Source organism: Rattus norvegicus, chromosome 9, assembly GCF_021556685.1.
Source record: "Rattus norvegicus strain SHRSP/BbbUtx chromosome 9, alternate assembly SHRSP_T2T, whole genome shotgun sequence".
Taxonomy (NCBI): domain Eukaryota; kingdom Metazoa; phylum Chordata; class Mammalia; order Rodentia; family Muridae; genus Rattus; species Rattus norvegicus.
The window spans coordinates 86,541,452-86,559,422 of record NC_141542.1 but is presented as its reverse complement, the minus strand read 5'-3'; the positions used below and the strand labels follow the sequence as shown (position 1 = coordinate 86,559,422).

Genomic DNA, 17,971 nt, shown 5'->3' with positions numbered 1-17,971 from the left:
TTCTCCTGATTAGAAACTGTTCAGCTAGTACCTGAGATTCCTGAAATGTGTTCCCATGCTAACCAAGTTCTTCAGTACCCTACATCCTCAGACAATTGCCTTTGTACATCATGGATGTTCCTACCCTAAGTGGACATTCAACATTCAGGGATACTGAGACCCCTCCCCTACTTGTCCTCTCTATTCCCACTGTCCTCATGGACCATATGGGCTAATTATCCATCAGATTGGGAAAAATCACACTTCATGAAATGTGTTTCTATGGTGATTTTAAGTTCAATCCAGTTGAAAATGAAGATGGGTAATCACACTATGAATTTGAAAAGTAGCATTTCCTCACAAGGCCAGAGTAAAACTACTTCCTATTTTCTTTAAATTTATCCAAAACTTTAGAACTATCACATTCTAACTGTAATTTTATCATAACACACACCAGAACTCAATGTACTAGCTTATTAAGATAAATATTTGCTAACCACTAGTACAACAGTTGCTAGACATTGACGGAGTGCAATGCCTTTGATGTCAATTACCTCCAGGGTTTTCATGCCATAGACGTAGCTTCAAATCACACAATTCACTAAAATATTTGAAAATTTCACAAAATCTACCTTTGTTATTTTACTATCAAACTATTTGTAATTTAACGTTTTTCCATATATTTTTTAAACCACCACTGATTTAACTGAAAACCATTAATGTCCACTAATTATGGAGTTACCAGTGAGAAATCTCATAGCTCTTCGTTCAAGAATGACTTTAGAGTCCCTCAGGGTGTATGTGTTACTTACTGTGAGTATGTATGTCTTAACGCTTGTTTGAAGGTTACAAATCTGCAGTCAAATTTCCTTAGACTACATTTAGACACCTAAAGGCCACTCACAAACTCTGTGTTTGATCTAGTATCTATACTTGTTTTCCCTTGTAGTTTCATTTATGTATATATATTTCATATATAACTACATATATAAACATGCAGATATATGTTTATTTTTAAATTTTATTACTTATAGGTATTGGTGATAAGGGTTGTGAGTATGGGCATAAGCTTGCAGGTACCTATAGAAATCAGAAGAAACCATGGGACACACTGGAGCTAGAGTTCCAAACAGTTATGAACTGTCAAAATGAGTGCTGGAAATCTAACTCCTGTCCTCCAGAAAAACAGCAAAACCTACAGACACTTTTCTCCAGCCCCTGCCCTCATATAATTTTAATCAGTTACCACACATCACTCTCCACTCACTTACTTCTGGAATTTTGAGTGTTACACAGAATTTAGACTCAAGTTTAAATTTTACATAATTGGTATTATATTCTGGCTAAGCTCTGCCCATTGTAATTTTTAAACTAAAACTAATTTTCATTCAGACATGCAGCTTATTTTTCAACATTTTGCAACTGTTTATGTAGTTTATGTTAATACAAGAAAGCACAATGAAGATAGCTTCCCACTCAACAATAAAAAAATGCAAGTATTTCTAACTCATTGATTTAGGATATAGTTTTTCTTATCAAAATCACCTTGAGTTCTTCAAGGAAACGTTATGTTTGTGACAACTTTTTGCCATCAGACGGTTCTAAACTCCCTTGGATTTTTTGTTTAATTTCAACAGTTCCGTAAAGCCTCAAACTTCAAATTGTAACCACTTGCTAACATTTGCTAACTAAACATGATTAACTATTAGGCTAAAATCTTAAATAATTCCAGTTCTGATCAAGATGCTTAAATTTTCTAAGAATTCTGTTTTGTCCTAAGAACAATTTTTAAAAGTCAGATAAATTTTAAATTAATTTTTTCTAGAACCTACCAGAAAGCTGAAGTGTAACAATCATAACATAAAAACAACATATGAGCAAAGCCCCCTACTCTTAGACAGAGACAAGAATGTACTGAAACAGAGATAAACAGACAAGAAGGTGGGCAGCCTCTAATGGGAGAATACTAAGTAATGTCAAGTGAGAGTAGTAAGACAGGTGGAAAGGCTGGGTAGGTTGAATCCATTTGCAAGCTCTTTTCCACAATCCACCCTCCCCCTTCTCAGTTTTCAATTGGGAAGTTTTGGAGACCAAAGAAGCTACTTAAATAAAGCATGAAATTTCAGGGTGGAGGATGTCCCACACCACTTAAAATTTTATGAAGTTAGCTAATTCATGAAAACTTCTGTGGTAATGGTGACTTTGAATGTTACAAATGTGTAGCCCATTTTTTAGACTACAGTTAGATACCGAAAGGACACTCACAAGCTCTGTGTTTGACCTTACATCTATCCTTGTCACAACTAGGAAAATCCCCTCAGAATGTGGAACAAGTTAGTACCTCGTACCAATTCCAAGCTAAGACTGTAACCAGATACATCCAAAACTAAGCATTTTGCTGTACACCACTTATCAAGAATGTGTTCCAATAGTGCCAAGATTTGTAATCTTTTCTTCTATTAAAACTCCATGAAGGTATAAGATTAGACCATGGTCTCTGGGCCAGCTTGAATCTGTATTTATACTTAGCCCATGGTCATTCATATTCAGCTTCAAAACAAACTATCTCTTGTTCCCTTTCAGATGAGCTTCTGTGTCCAGAGTTCATACAAGTCCTTTCATGCAGAAGTAACCAGTGGGTGAGGAGGGTAATGGCGATGCCACTGGCACATGGGAGCAGCTAAGCCATTTACAGGTGGAAGAATAGAAGAAAACACCTCACTCCAGGGGCAGGTGAAGGAGCAGGTAAACCTTTTGGATCTGGAACTTCATGTTCTCAAGCAGAGTCCCACACCCCTGCCTTGGAGGACACTCCACCAAGAACAATAGATACAAGGGGTGACTGTAAGCTGAGCAGGTCAGAGGAGGGTGGAAAGATTAGAGTCCTGACCACCAGGGCTCAAGGGCACAAAAGGCTCCCTTTAAGGTGAGGATGAACCAGAAGAGAAGGAAGCTATCTGATGTACCTTTCCCATGACCCTGTGACCCCATGACCCCATGACCCCATAACCCCATGACCCCATAACCCCATGACCCCATGACCCCATAACCCCATGACCCCAGTGAGTTGTAGATGAAAATATATGTAGTATGCGGAAGCATAAAGAGGGTAAAGTAAATGGTTGTGGATGGATTTTGTTGTGAAAATATAAGAATACACTCACACCCAACTTTATTTTACTTTATATTGAAAGCATGAAAATGTGTATATAAGGAATTGCTCTCAAAATGAAAGAAGGCAATATATACATGAATGGAAATACCAGAGAACAAATTCAATTTAAAATTCTAGTGTTAAATCTCCATAATTAAACAATAAATGGGTTCATCTCTGGTTAAAATAGTTCTTGTATGATAAAGAGATGACATTGGCCATAGAAAATTCTACACAGCAATGGGACCTTTGGAGCTACAGTTACAGGCCTCAGACTGTATCCACTTAAACAGTAACCACCACACACACACACACACACACACACACACACACACACACACACACACACGTATCCAAAGGCTACTGTTCACAGTCATGTATGGTAAAGTACAAAGAACAACCAAAATCAGGCAAATTTTTAAATGACTAATGTAATGAGTAAGGCTGGCTGGACAACTAGGATAGCTGGGATTCTGAACTCACCTACACGCTCTTTCCCATAGACTTCCACTACAATCTTCATGATCACGACATAATAAATACTGAGCGTAACAGATGAGCTATATTCAGTTCCTCTCAGAAACTTGTCTTCCAAAATAAGGTGTGTGGCAATAGGTAGTTACATTGCTTCTAATAGTCCAAAGATATGAGTATACAATCAGTACATCTTTATAAACAGTAAACATGGGGATGGAGAGATGGCTTGACTGTTAAAAGATGCTGCTCTTGCAAAGATTCTGGGTGTGTTGCCCAGCACAACTTCATAGCCAGCCACCATTCCTTACAACAGTTTCAGAGGTTCTAGTGCCTTCTTTTCGGAATCTGTAGGTAGTGTAAACTCAATGCACAGACATATATGTAGGCAAAACACCCCTTTACATAAAATAAAAATAAAACTCTGCTGGGGTATTGTTGGTTGATAGTGTTGTTCAAACACCTTCAGCTCCTTCAGTCTTTTCTCTAACTCCTCCATTGGGTCCCCTTGTTCAGTCCAACGTTTAACTGCAAGCATCCTCATCTGTCTCAGTAGCACTCTGGCAAAACCACTCAGAGACACCCATTTCTGGCTCCTGTCAGCGAGTACTTCTGGGCATCAGCAGTAGTGACTGGGTTTGGTGGCAGCATATGGAATAGATCCCCAGGTGGGGCAGTCTCTGGATGACGTTTCCTTCAGTCCCTGCTCCACCAGAGTTCCCAGGCACTAAGCCACCAACCAATGAGTAAACACCTATGACTCAGCCACATATGTAGCAGAGGATGGCATTGTCCAGCATCAAAAGGAGGAAAAGCCCTTGGTCCTTTGAAGGCTTATTTCTCCAATGTGGGGTAATGCCAGGGCATTGAGGTGGGAGTGGGTGGGCGGGAGTGGGAGCATTCTCATAGAAGCAGAGGGAGGGGAAGGAAATATAGGAAGAGGGAAAAGGGGATAACACTTGAAATGTAAATATATAAAATATCCAAGAAAAATAAAATTTAAAAAAAATCAGAAAACATGAAAGAAAAAACAAAATAATTAATTTTAAAAATTAACTTTCATGAAAGTATATTTTTTCTAATTTTTTTATTAACTTGAGTATTTCTTATTTACATTTCGAATGTTATTCCCTTTCCCGGTTTCCGGGCCAACATCCCCCAATCCCTCCCCCTCCCCTTCTATATAAGTGTTCCCCTCCCCATCCTCCCCCCATTACTGCCCTCCCCCCAAGAATCACATTCACTGAGGGTTCAGTCTTAGCAGGACCAAGGGTTTCCCCTTCCACTGGTGCCCTTACTAGGCTATTCATTGCTACCTATGAGGTCAGAGTCCAGGGTCAGTCCATGTATAGTCTTTGGGTAGTGGCTTAGTCCCTGGAAGCTCTGGGTGGTTGGCATTGTTGTTCATATGGGGTCTCAAGCCCCTTCAGCTCTTTCAGTCCTTTCTCTGATTCCTTCAACGGGGGTCCTATTCTCAGTTCAGTGGTTTGCTGCTGGCATTCGCCTCTGTGTTTGCTGTATTCTGGCCGTGTCTCTCAGGAGCGATCTACATCCGGCTCCTGTCGGTCTGCACTTCTTTGCTTCATCCATCTTGTCTAATTGGATGGCTGTATATGTATGGGCCACATGTGGGGCAGGCTCTGAATGGGTGTTCCTTCTGTGTCTGTTTTAATCTTTGCCTCTCTATTCCCTGCCAAGGGTATTCTTATTCCCCTTTTAAAGAAGGAGTGAAGCATTCACATTTTGGTCATCCTTCTTGAATTTCATGTGTTCTGTGCATCTAGGGTAATTCAAGCATTTGGGCTAATAGCCACTTATCAATGAGTGCATACCATGTGTGCTTTTCTGTGATTGGGTTACCTCACTCAGGATGATATTTTCCAGTTCCCTCCATTTGCCTATGAATTTCATAAAGTCATTGTTTTTTATAGCTGTGTAGTACTCCATTGTGTAGATGTACCACAATTTCTGTATCCATTCCTCTGTTGAAGGGCATCTGGGTTCTTTCCAGCTTCTGGCTATTATAAATAAGGCTGCTATGAACATAGTGGAGCACGTGTCTTTTTTATATGTTGGGGCATCTTTTGGGTATATGCCCAAGAGAGGAAAGCTGGGTCCTCAGGTAGTGCAATGTCCAATTTTCTGAGGAACCTCAGACTGATTTCCAGAATAGTTGTACCAGTCTGCAATCCCACCAACAATGGAGGACTGTTCCTCTTTCTCCACATCCTCGCCAGCATTTGCTGTCACCTGAGTTTTTGATCTTAGCCATTCTCACTGGTGTGTAGTGAAATCTCAGGGTTGTTTTGATTTGCATTTCCCTTATGACTAAAGATGTTGAACATTTCTTTAGGTGTTTCTCAGCCATTCGGCATTCCTCAGCTGTGAATTCTTTGTTTAGCTCTGAACCCCATATTTTAATAGGGTTATTTGTCTCCCTGCGGTCTAACTTCATGATTTCTTTGTATATTTTGGATATAAGCCCTCTATCTGTTGTAGGATTGGTAAAGATCTTTTTCCAATCTGTTGGTTGCCGTTTTGTCCTAACCACAGTGTCCTTTGCCTTACAGAAGCTTTGCGGTTTTATGAGATCCCATTTGTCGATTCTTGTACTTAGAGCATAAGCCATTGGTGTTTTGTTCAGGAAATTTTCTCCAGTGCCCATGTGTTCCAGATGCTTCCCTAGTTTTTCTTCTATTAGTTTGAGTGTGTCTGGTTTGATGTGGAGGTCCTTGATCCACTTGGACTTAAGCTTTGTACAGGGTGATAAGGATGGATCGATCTGCATTCTTCTACATGTTGACCTCCAGTTGAACCAGCTCCATTTGCTGAAAATGCTATCTTTTTTCCATTTGATGGTTTTGGCTCCTTTGTCAAAAATCAAGTGACCATAGGTGTGTGGGTTCATTTCTGGGTCTTCAACTCTATTCCATTGGTCTATCTGTCTGTCTCTGTACCAATACCATGCAGTTTTTATCACTATTGCTCTGTAATACTGCTTGAGTTCAGGGATAGTGATTCCCCCTGAAGTCCTTTTATTGTTGAGGATAGTTTTAGCTATCCTGGGTTTTTTGTCATTCCAGATGAATTTGCAAATTGTTCTGTCTAACTCTTTGAAGAATTGGATTGGTATTTTGATGGGGATTGCATTGAATCTGTAGATCACTTTTATATTTTAAACAGTACATCGAAACAGTCTCGTTCTTAGCCACTCATTTAATTACATGAATATATACTTTATTTCTGCTATTTGAAACAGAAATTCTCAATAGGTTAAAACATACTTGGAAAGCTAGATTCTGCAAGGGCCCTCACCAGGATCACGGATGTGAAGCACTGCCTCACCTCACTTGTCAATCCACACTTAGAAACCTATCTGTGCTCATCCCAGGAAATCAGCATAAGAATTGACTGAAGTATTAGACTTTAAAGTTTTTCTGACCATTAAATTGGTTTTCAGGGACTTGCTCTCTCTTTGCACAAATGAAGTCTACTCGGTAAAACAATTTAAATTCACTTCATGCTGATGCTTCTCTCATTATGACCTTCCTGCTGCCTGTCTGCTAAATAAAAGAAATAGAAGTTGGAATAAAGAACAGGATAAAATATTCATGTGAACAATTAATATTTTAAATTCATCATATCTGCTCATCACATTAGTACAACATCTTTGTGCTAAAAGTAAAAGAGTTTATTAACACAGACAGCAAACACTAAGATTCTGTTCAAGTACTATGAAGAACTATTCTGTGAAACTGTCAATTTAAACTTGTGTATCACAGAGAATATTCACATAGGCCTTATCTCAATGAGTTGCTACAATAATTATCAGACCTCCCCATTTTAGGACACTAGAAGCTACCCATCTATAATTCAACTATATAATAGTAAGAAATAGGTGTTCTTAGCATAATATGAAACTCAATTTTTCAATGCGGCATGAATGTGATTTAGTATCACAGTCCTAAAATCATTCTTAAGTGGCGAGCCACAGTGAAACAATTTTATAATAAATTTAAGTAATTATTTTGGGATGGGTATTTAGTAATGAAGTTATTGAATTACTTCATCATTATAATTTGGCAAGATAGAACATAGAAATATGTATTTACTTGCACCAACCAAAGCAGACCACCCTTGCCACATATTTTTCTTACTGATTACAATAATTATATAATTACCAAGTATTTCATTATCCTCAGTTGCTGATAAATGAATTACACTGACCCACAAAAATTAATATTGGAATAATTGTTGAAGGGCCAAATGGAATTCAGCCAGATAGAAGGAAAACTTCATTATATTTTTAACTGCAAAAAGAAGGGATATAGCCATGTCCAGAAAAAATAATACCTTCTTAATTTAACAAGCAATTACCTAAACACTAAAGCATGAAATTTTATGGGCTTCCTTATTATCTTTATTTTCACAGTGTTTGTTTCTGAAAGTCATAAAATTAAATGGGTCTTCTTCAAGTCGGACGCTCTTCGACCTTTTATAGAAGTGAATTGTGTACTCAAATCAGGGCTCCTTAAGAAAACATCTGTTTGGTTTTTTTCTCTATATTAATTGTCATTTAATTTTAACTTTCTTTAGTTCTATACTCTTTGGGAAAAGGTACTAAAGTATTTGTTTTGTTTTGTTTTAAGAAGAGTACATTTCTGTCTTTAAGTTTGGAATCTCACTATATTCTCTATCACATTTTGGGGACTCTATACAGCCTTTCTAGTCTGTATTAAATTTCATTAATGTAAAGATTCTAAAATAGAAAACTATCCTCTAAATGGAACAAAATTTATCCTGGGGGGGGAGTTGCTTAAATTCCCCCATGGAAAGGAAACAAAGCCTAATCTCAAAGTGTTATGAAGACAAACCCATCAACTACTCTAAAAATGATGAACAGTAAACATAAAGAACAGTAGCACAAGCATATAAGCACCAACTATGTCTAAGGCACAGTGACACAGGCCCCAAACGGTGATCAGGAGAGCTGCCCTTCATTACATGAAGCACATAGACATTCAATGTGAAAAGTACACATTTCAAGGTGTTTCATAAATATTCACTAATAGATAGACTGAAATAACTATAAAGAATGCTGTGCAAAGAAAAGACTCAGAGTTGCCAAGGCATTAACTTCTCCCTCCATAAGATGTACATATACATATACACACAAACACGCACGCACATACACATGCACACACACACACACACACACACAGAGAGAGAGAGAGAGAGAGAGAGGAGAGATATGCACAAACAAAAATTTATGTACAAATCCTTATCAGTTTCAACCTCATCTGTGTTTTCCTATGGAAATTAGAAAATTGATTGCAAATTTCATGTGAAAAAAAGCAAAGAACCTAGAAATAATCAATATGGGGGGAAGAACAAAGATACAAATACCACATCACACAGGTACACCACAGCACACAGGCATACACACAAGTTTTTAAATCAAATAAATCCTTTAAAGATCATAGTAACAAAGTAAAATGTAAAGCCACAGTTGGAGGGACGTCTACTATCCAAAGTGTCTATCGCAAAGAGAAAAAAAAATCATAAAATTCAATAACAAAATAAACAACCTAATCAAAATTAGGCAAATGGCTTTAAAAATACTAAAAGGGCAATACTAATACCAAAACTTCCAAAGAGGCAAGCACAAAATATTGTGTTCACTATCAGCTGCTCCCAGCAAGTCACATATCAAAACCACAAGGTGTCACTAGCAAATCACGTCCAGGCTAACATAGGAAGGACTACCAATACACCTTTGGGACTTGGTGAGCAAGTAGAATCCTCACACTCTTCTAGAAAGGAGCTGACAGAGCCTAATGAACCATCATACCAACACTGCTGTGTTTAAATATGTAAAATCAATGCAGAAAAATAAGTGAGAGCAAGCTGTCCACATTATTTCTGTAGTAAGCATAGAGAGATGAAACTTAAACACATCTTCTCCTTTTTCAATCAGTTCAGGATCTTATCTCATGGGATACTGCTACCCAAACTTAGGCAAGATCTTCCCTGCTCCATTAAACCCTTTAGGATTAAAGAAACACATAGATGTGTGTTTCCATCATGATCTAAATCCAGTAGAGTTGGCGATGAAGGTGAACCACCAGAACTGCATCCCCTGGTCAGCATGGCAACAGAGCTCTTCACCTTAGAACAGAGCATTCCACCTCTGGTCCCTAAAGTCTTATTTTCATCATATAATGCAAAGTTAATTTAGTACATCTCTAAATGTCCCCTCAGCTTATAACAGTCTCAATGTTGTTCAAAATGCAATCTCTAAGTTCCTTTCTGAAACTCAAGACAATCTAACTGTGAGCCCATGTAAAGTCAAGTTACGGCCGTCCAATGTACAGCAGCACATAATAAATGTTCCCACTCCAAAAGAGAACAGCCAGATCAAAGCACGAAGGGAGCCCAGTAGGTAAAACACCAAATCTTTCAATTCTGTGTCTGGCATGTGGAACTCTCAATGAAATCTTCTGGGCTCCCATGGTTCTCTGCAGCTCCATCTCTCCAGCACTGCCATCTACAGCATAGTGACCACTCATTTGGACCAAGTCTCCTCTCTGTGCCTGGAGTTATCCTCAGTGGGCACTGAACAGTTTTGGTATCTCTACCAACCTAGGCTCTTCATTGCAACATAGGATTCAACCTTCCATCTTCACATAATGGACACTCAGAGCCTCATTGCAGGAAATATACCTCGGCCACACATTGACTGGACTTGGAGACTTTCTGAAGCCTTGGTAAAAGCCTCTACATGACCATCTTCCTTTTGTGTATATCATGCTTAAAACAAGCGCAGAAAGCACTGTGTGGATGAAGTGTTCAAGTTCTGATGCCAGGTCAACATGTAGTCTGGATCCTTTCTTGTAAGTATCTTTTTATTTCCTCTAGGATAGTCTTAGGGAAATACTTTTCTTTGGTTGCCATTTCAAAGAAAGGAAAACCATTAGCAGCTTTCTTAATTAAGTGTCTCTCCTTTCAAATGAGTTTGTACTTTCAAAAGCTAGATCTGTAGTGGATGAAGTCTTGCCTTTGGGGTACCTATCCTTTTGTCCCAGTACAAAACAGATTTTTCTTTGATAAGGATAACCCTTTTAACAATTACAGATGCTGTCCTGTTATATTTACCAGCGACCATACACAGCAGAGAGCAGAGGTAGACATGAATACTATCCAGCAGGAAAAGTATACACACCCTTAAAACACTGAGATTAGATTATAACTAGATCACATAGTTCTCAAGTATGAACTTTGTACGAAAACGTCATGCCACAACATCAAATTGATATACACCTGGTCTATTCACTATCCCTGCAACTCTAAACTCACACCGCTTTCCTCCTTGTTAAACTATATACTATTGTAATTGTTCCTTGCACCATAGTCCTGAGGAAAAACAGACAGCAATAACTGTAACATCTCTGAAATGCTATACTGTCTTAAGATTTCTTCCACTAAACAAATCAGTCCATTACTTCAGAATTTAGTTTCTAAAGAGCTTGTGATTCAGATATAAACAACAAGACTCTTTGCCTATATGACAAATGAATGGACCCAGCAAGTTCCCTTAGGCTTCCCCTCAAAAACCTCACAAGCTTTGCTTCACTGCGTATTTCTTGCACCACGTTGGTCTTTCGAACTCCTGAGAGAACTGTGCATTAATCTCTGCTTATCATATTCTAGGCCTTCTTTGGGCCACAGCTCCAAAGCCTTCCCCATTCCTAACAATGGTTTTCAAATGATTTCCAAAGCTTAACCACCACACGGTCAGGTTTACCACAGCAAGGACTCCACTCTCAGTACCAGTGTTCGACATTGGTTATTCCTCTGTGGTCTCTGATATACACCTAACAAAAACAACCTAAGAAGAAAAGAGTTTATCAGAGTTAAGTCTGCAAGTATAGTATTAGGGTCATATCAGAAAAGGAAAAAAGAAAGGAACATGGGTGGCTTGTCACAGTGTGTGCACTGTGTGTGCAATGTGTGCACAGGCAGGAAGCAGTGAGAGATAAATGCTCACTTCCTCCTCTTTATCCAGTCTAGGATCCAAGTTCATAGGATGGTCTACCCACATTAAATGAGGGTCTTTTCTGCTCAGTTAAATCTCTCATGGAACATTGATAGTCACAAAAAGGTGTGTTTAATGGCAATTCCACATCCACTAATAGTGTCAGCAAATGCTAACTATACCATTCCTATTGCACAGCATACCCTTTCATTTTATGTGTGTTACATGGCAAAACTGTAGGCCCACAGGTACCAGAAGAGTTCCTTCTCTGTATACTTTAGTCTTCTAGATCTGGACTTTACTTGTGTTAAGGGAATCCCTGACTAGATTAGCTGTAATGAAGCTGCAGCAATCCTCCTGTGTCCCCAGCATCAGTACCACACAGGATTACAGATGTGTATTTGACCAGACCTAGCCCCCACCTTTAATCAATGTATCATTAAGTGCTACCTTTGTCTTATGGCTTTATTGCTGTGAGCAGACACCATCACTAAGGCAAGTCTTATAAAAGGACACATATATTTGGTACTAGCTTACAGGTTCAGAGGTTCAGTCCATTATCATCAAGGTGGGAGCATGACAGCATCCAGGCAGGCAGGGTGTAGGCAGAGCTGAGAGTTCTACATTTTCATCCAAAGGCTGCTAGTAAAGACTCACTTCCAGTCAGCTAGGAGGAGAGTCTTACAGCCCACACCCACAGTGACATATGCCTACTCCAACAGGGCCACACATTCTAATCATGGCACTCCCTGGGCCAAGCATTTACAAAGCATCGCACTGTATTATCAAGGATGCCATATAGCATATATATAAGTTGCCTCTCTTCCCTTGTTAAATACCAGTTTACATATATGATTACCTTAAGTAATCTGAAAGTGCCTAATCTGAAAGATGTAAGCATTCAAACAAATCCATGAAAAGAAGCTCATGTTTAACTATTAAGCCATTAGAAAAATAGATTATGGAAAACCAAGGTTCCAAAAGATTATATTTTGGACCAAACATATATGACTAGTGTTTCCAGAGAATACTTTGCAAAACTTCATTCACAATTTTCTGACACTCCTTCAGTAGAAACAGGTTCTGGGGACTACTTCAACAAAAGGTGCTTCAGAACCACATCAGACTGAAGATTCACTCGGCAAGCACTGAGCATCCTCTAAGGGTCAAAAGGCTGCCCTTCATATTGGCACAGAAGAGAAGGTAAAGCAAACAGCCAGTTTGCTATTCCACTTGCTGGACTGTAAATGTTTCCAAGCCAGAGTCAAGCAACAGCCAGGAACTGGTGAGGGTAAACTACACTGGGACAGTTCAGCCAATACAAAGAAGCACCTCACTTGAGTGATGCCTGTTTTAATCATGGCTTCTTTTAACATTAAAATAACAATCTGCATGAATAAAAGCTTACATAATTTCAATTACAGTTTTTAACATACTATTCAATAAATACCCTGTATTCAAAAATGATTACTTAGTACTACTGGAGTTAAACACACTGCCTAAAATGTTTGTGTCTACTCAAAAGCAAATTACAAATGAAATCAGCAACTCAAAGGAGATGAGGGTTGAAACCTTCCAGGTAACACTATAAGCAAAGCTTGCTTCAAATTCCCATTAGCAAACTGTTTATTCAAAGTCAGAGCAAGCAGAGATGCAGTGTGGATAGCCCTTCTGAGGAACGGAAGCGAGTGCCGAAAGCAACGGTTCTAGCAGCATATTCTTTTTTTTTTATTGACTTGAGTATTTCTTATTTACATTTCAAGTGTTATTCCCCTTCCAGGTTTATGGGCCAACATCCCCCAACCCCTCCCCCTCCCCTTCTTTATCGGTGTTCCCCTCCCCATCCTCCCCCCATTGCCGCCCTCCCCCCAACAATCACATTCACTGGGGGTTCAGTCTTAGCAGGACCCAGGCTAGCAGCATATTCTTGTGGGTGATCACGCAGATCCTTGTAAAACATAACATTCTACGTAGAAAAGATGAGGTGTGTGTGACGAGCAGAGCACCCTACAGCTGCACAGGATAACTATGCGGGGAACATGAAAACCAGGTGATTCTACTGCTACTGTTTAAAAGGAAAGGTTATATTAAATATTTCTTTCACTTGGCAATGCAGTCATGTTTCTTTAACATATACATATATATAATACTATATATTAAAATATTATGCTTCCACAAGATGGCCCTATTATTCTAATTATTGTGTTGATGTGCTTAAGAGAAAATGCTTCTTAAATGTGTTTAATATTTAAAACAAGATATTTTAAATCGTCAATGAACAAAGCGTGAGTTCTCTCTGGAGCTGAAGGCAGTCTGACATGAGCACACTCCTTCCAGCTCAACACAGCTCTTGTTCAGAAACTCATTGGCTGGCTACCTAAAATTAGTCACCAAAATGTATTTTAACTTTAGGGAAACCAAAAGGACTTGAAACTTAGACTTCTAGTTGTTGAAATTCTCATCTGTGCCTAGACATTACAAAGCAAGTGAAGCCCTGTCAGGGATTGCGTTTACATTTTGAGAATAAAATCTGTGTTAATATAATAAAATAACACAATAAATAGTTATAATTTTGACTGAAAAGTAAGCTAGTAAATATGACAGCAATAGCACTGAACCCTTTCTTCAAAGTTACGTATACACACTAGGAGAACAAAAGTGTAATAGGTGGTTGGTAGAGGGTGGAAGAAAGACTGTGTGTGCTAAACGTCCTTTTTAATGGAATATCATTAAAAAGAATATATCAGGGTTATAGAACATTTAATCCTAGCATCCGTACCAGGCCCATGAGCCTCCTGCCCCTCTAAGTGCACTGCCTGTCCCACCAGAGCAATTTATTTGTTCCCACTCAGCTAACACTCTTCCTTGGGAAGGATTTTAAAATACTGAAATCCTGTTACAAAGAACACATTAGCTCCTTCATTCCACTCTTTCTACTAATTTCATTATTATTTTTGAAATTAGATTATCTATACAAGAGAAAATTTCATAGACCATGAAACATGATCACACACATAAGAAAATTGTGCAACAAATTCACCATCTGCTACACACGCCTTGTAACCCACTCCGTCAGTGAGCTATGCTTGGCAGGGGTTCCAGTTACCTGCCCAACTAACTCACCTGGAAGCTCTATACAGCCTTACAACTGGAACTTAATATAATTCAGTGACCCAAAATTAAATTTCTTAGAGAAGATTGCATGTATCGTCTTAATCTATCTGTAGTTTTACTTAGCCTAAATAAAAAGGGAAATGAAATATTAACATACTCAGCTGCCTGTTTGAAGTGTTTCAAGTCTTTCTTCAGGTTTTTGTTCTCAGTCTCTAAAAGCATCACCTGGCTGTAGACATCTGGAACATTACCGAGTGTTCTAAGGTCAGATCCTGTCTTCTGTATTAACTCATACCTAGGGCAAACCAAACAACAAGGTTCATTTCAGTTTCCTACTTTAAAAAAATGACTATGTGTGATTCAAAATGTCAACCTTGGGGAATTTGATAGAAGTTAGTTGCTATATTCTGTTTATAAGTTAAACAAATATTAACATACTATTAAGATGAAATATCAATGAATCTAGTTTTTTTAATGCAATGGGACATCTATGTTCCACACATCTAATTCCTAGCAAAGACATTAAAACTGTCTTAGTCCTTATGCTCATGAACTTTCCAGTGGAGCAGAGACAGTAGTAAGTTCCAGGAAGCAGAGAGAACGGAGGGGTAAGGCTGGCGGGTGTTTGCACTATTTTATCCAGAGTAACCATGACTGACAGACATGAGTACAGACTCCAGCAGAGACGTGAAGGAAGGAATGATGACACCGGGTGGGTCCATGGAAGACGAGCACCTGAGCACCTCTGACCGAGTAAGAGCAAAGGCCCAGAGATACAGACATGTTCCTGCGCATGTATAGACATGTACATGACAAAGCACAAAGCCAGTGTCTGTAGAATAGAGGGACTGGAGCCAACAGAGTGAATAAAGGAGGTGCTGAAAAGTCAGAACCAATGCAAGGAGGCACCATAGGGAAAATCATCCTGCATCAGGATGAAGCCATGGGCATGTTTGATGTAAAAAAAAAAAGAAATTATGGTGATCAAATTTATGTTTCAAAAGGGTAAATCTATTTCAAGAAACAGACTCTAAATGAACACATGACAACCTGAAATACAGAGAATGGTAAGCTGAACAGGGTGAAAACAGGAGAGGTTCTAAGAAGGGAATCTACAGGACTTGCTGTAAAGATAACACGAACAAGATTAGCTAATGAATCATCGGCGAGGTGTTAACAAAGAGGCTAGTCAATGATGGCGTCCAGGTCTGTGGCTCAGTAACAGACGGCCACTTACACAGTGGAAGCAAAGGCAAACACAGTAGGAACCAGGCAGTGGGAAAAACCAGGTGATTGTTTCTATCTGTATCAAATATAGTGTGCCTAGCAGACATTCAAGTGAAGTTAAGTGTCTGCTAGTCAGAAGAGACGTCAGAAGTTCAGGGGAAAGTCAGGGCAGGCAATTTAAAATTGTACCACGTTTGTATAGAAATGTTGCTTTTGTTGTGACACTAGAATAGACTAAATCAGGTAATTAAGTGACCAACCAATAAAAATTGATTCATAATAGACTCCACTGTTTCACCATTGAGTTGAGTGGAGAAGGCAAACACTGTGAAAAGAATCTAAGGCCAAAGCAGTAAGAGAAACTATGAGAGTAATGACCAAGGGCTCAAATGAGGAAAAAGTCCCAATAAGGAAGAAGTGAAGCTAACAGAAGTGAACACTGACAGAAGCTTGGAACTACCACTGGAAGTGGCAATGGGAAAGTCACTGTGAAAGGTTTCAGTGCTGAAATAGACGAAAGTCAAAGTAGGCCATCAAGTTCAAGACGTTAGTGGTGCCCTTGTAATGACAAGACAGAAACCAAATACAAATCTGAGCTCTAAATCAAGACACATTGTAAACTCGTCCAGGCTCTATCCAGGAATTGAAGTTAGGGAGAGTGGTACTGGAGATCAGTCTGGCCTGGCTGACTCTGCCACTTTACTGGCCACGACTTGCTGGCATTTACTGAGAGATTTCCATCCTCTCTAAGCCCTCATCCATGAAATGAAGCAGCCATATCCAGCTGTTGGAAGAAGTAAGCGAATGGTGCGTAAGAGCAGAATGTGCTAATAAAAATGGTAAAACTCAATTTCTTAAGCAATTATTAGTCTAAGACAACACCATTTTAACTATTTTATGCCACTAACATTTAGATAGTGTATTTTTTTATTTTTACTAACTTTATAATCTAAATATTTCCCTGCATATCTTAGTGTATAAACCTATCCAGGTATGTTGAACTGCTCAGATTTGGCATACTGTAAATCATAAGAGTTAGCATGGTAAGTGTCATGACATCCTGTTTTTAATTTAATGGTGATGGGGGGAAATCAATTACCAGAAATCAACTGTCCACCAACAGAAGAAACATCAGTAGGTTTAAATGATGAAGAGGTTACAAGCTGAGAATCAGTGTGTAATCACACTACACACACCATCTACACACAGAGAGCAATGTGAGGGACTATTTCAAAATTAATCTTAATTCTGGGCTTTCATTTTAAATAAACTTTCCCATTCCCAGGAAGTTGTAACTATATTACCCGAACCAGCGTACAGTATTACAGTATTACAGTACGCCAAGTGTTATTAGTCAAAAGCTGCAGTATTTGTCTTTGCTCATCCATTAAAGGAATATACTAATTTATAATCACATTCATTTGCACCAAATTAAGTTAGTAATTAAATGCCATAAATAACTCCATGTCTTAATACCCCAACTGAATCTTTAGCACAGCTCTATTATAGATGAAATGATAGGAACAGAGACCAAACTAAGAGAATCCAGGATTGAAAATGGAGGAGAAGGTAATGGGAGAAGGCATTGTGCTCGAGTCAGAGGGTGATGGTGACACAAACCACTGAGTCCTCAAGACAGGCACCATGTGAGCGATAGGACATGGTCACGGAGAGCTGTCCACACAGGGAGGGGAGAGGGACTTCAGACATACACTGCTCTTTTCTTATTCCCAACCTCTTCAGTTTTGCCCTGAACCATCAGTTACTTTGGATGTGAGTACTTCTAAAGAACATAAACTAGCATTGAACACACTATAGGGGAAGCATTTTAGTGCTCCATAAATAAAGTTCTACCACACTGACATATATGCACTTATATGTGTCATTGTGTAAAATGCATAGTATATATATATATATATATATATATATATATATATATACATGTATCATGCACATAATTTGAGGACTTTTGTTGGAAAATCTGTAAT

General features: G+C 38.8%; 1 protein-coding gene across 2 annotated transcripts in view; it reads right to left on the bottom strand.

Annotated features, from left to right (window-relative positions):
* Spag16 (sperm associated antigen 16) overlaps nt 1-17,971 on the bottom strand; it is a 906,763-nt gene that overhangs the window by 865,813 nt on the left and 22,979 nt on the right. For both annotated transcript variants that reach the window (XM_087567315.1, NM_001401616.1), the window contains 1 exon segment: nt 14,914-15,051. In XM_087567315.1, coding sequence (XP_087423441.1) covers nt 14,914-15,051 — 138 coding nt within the window.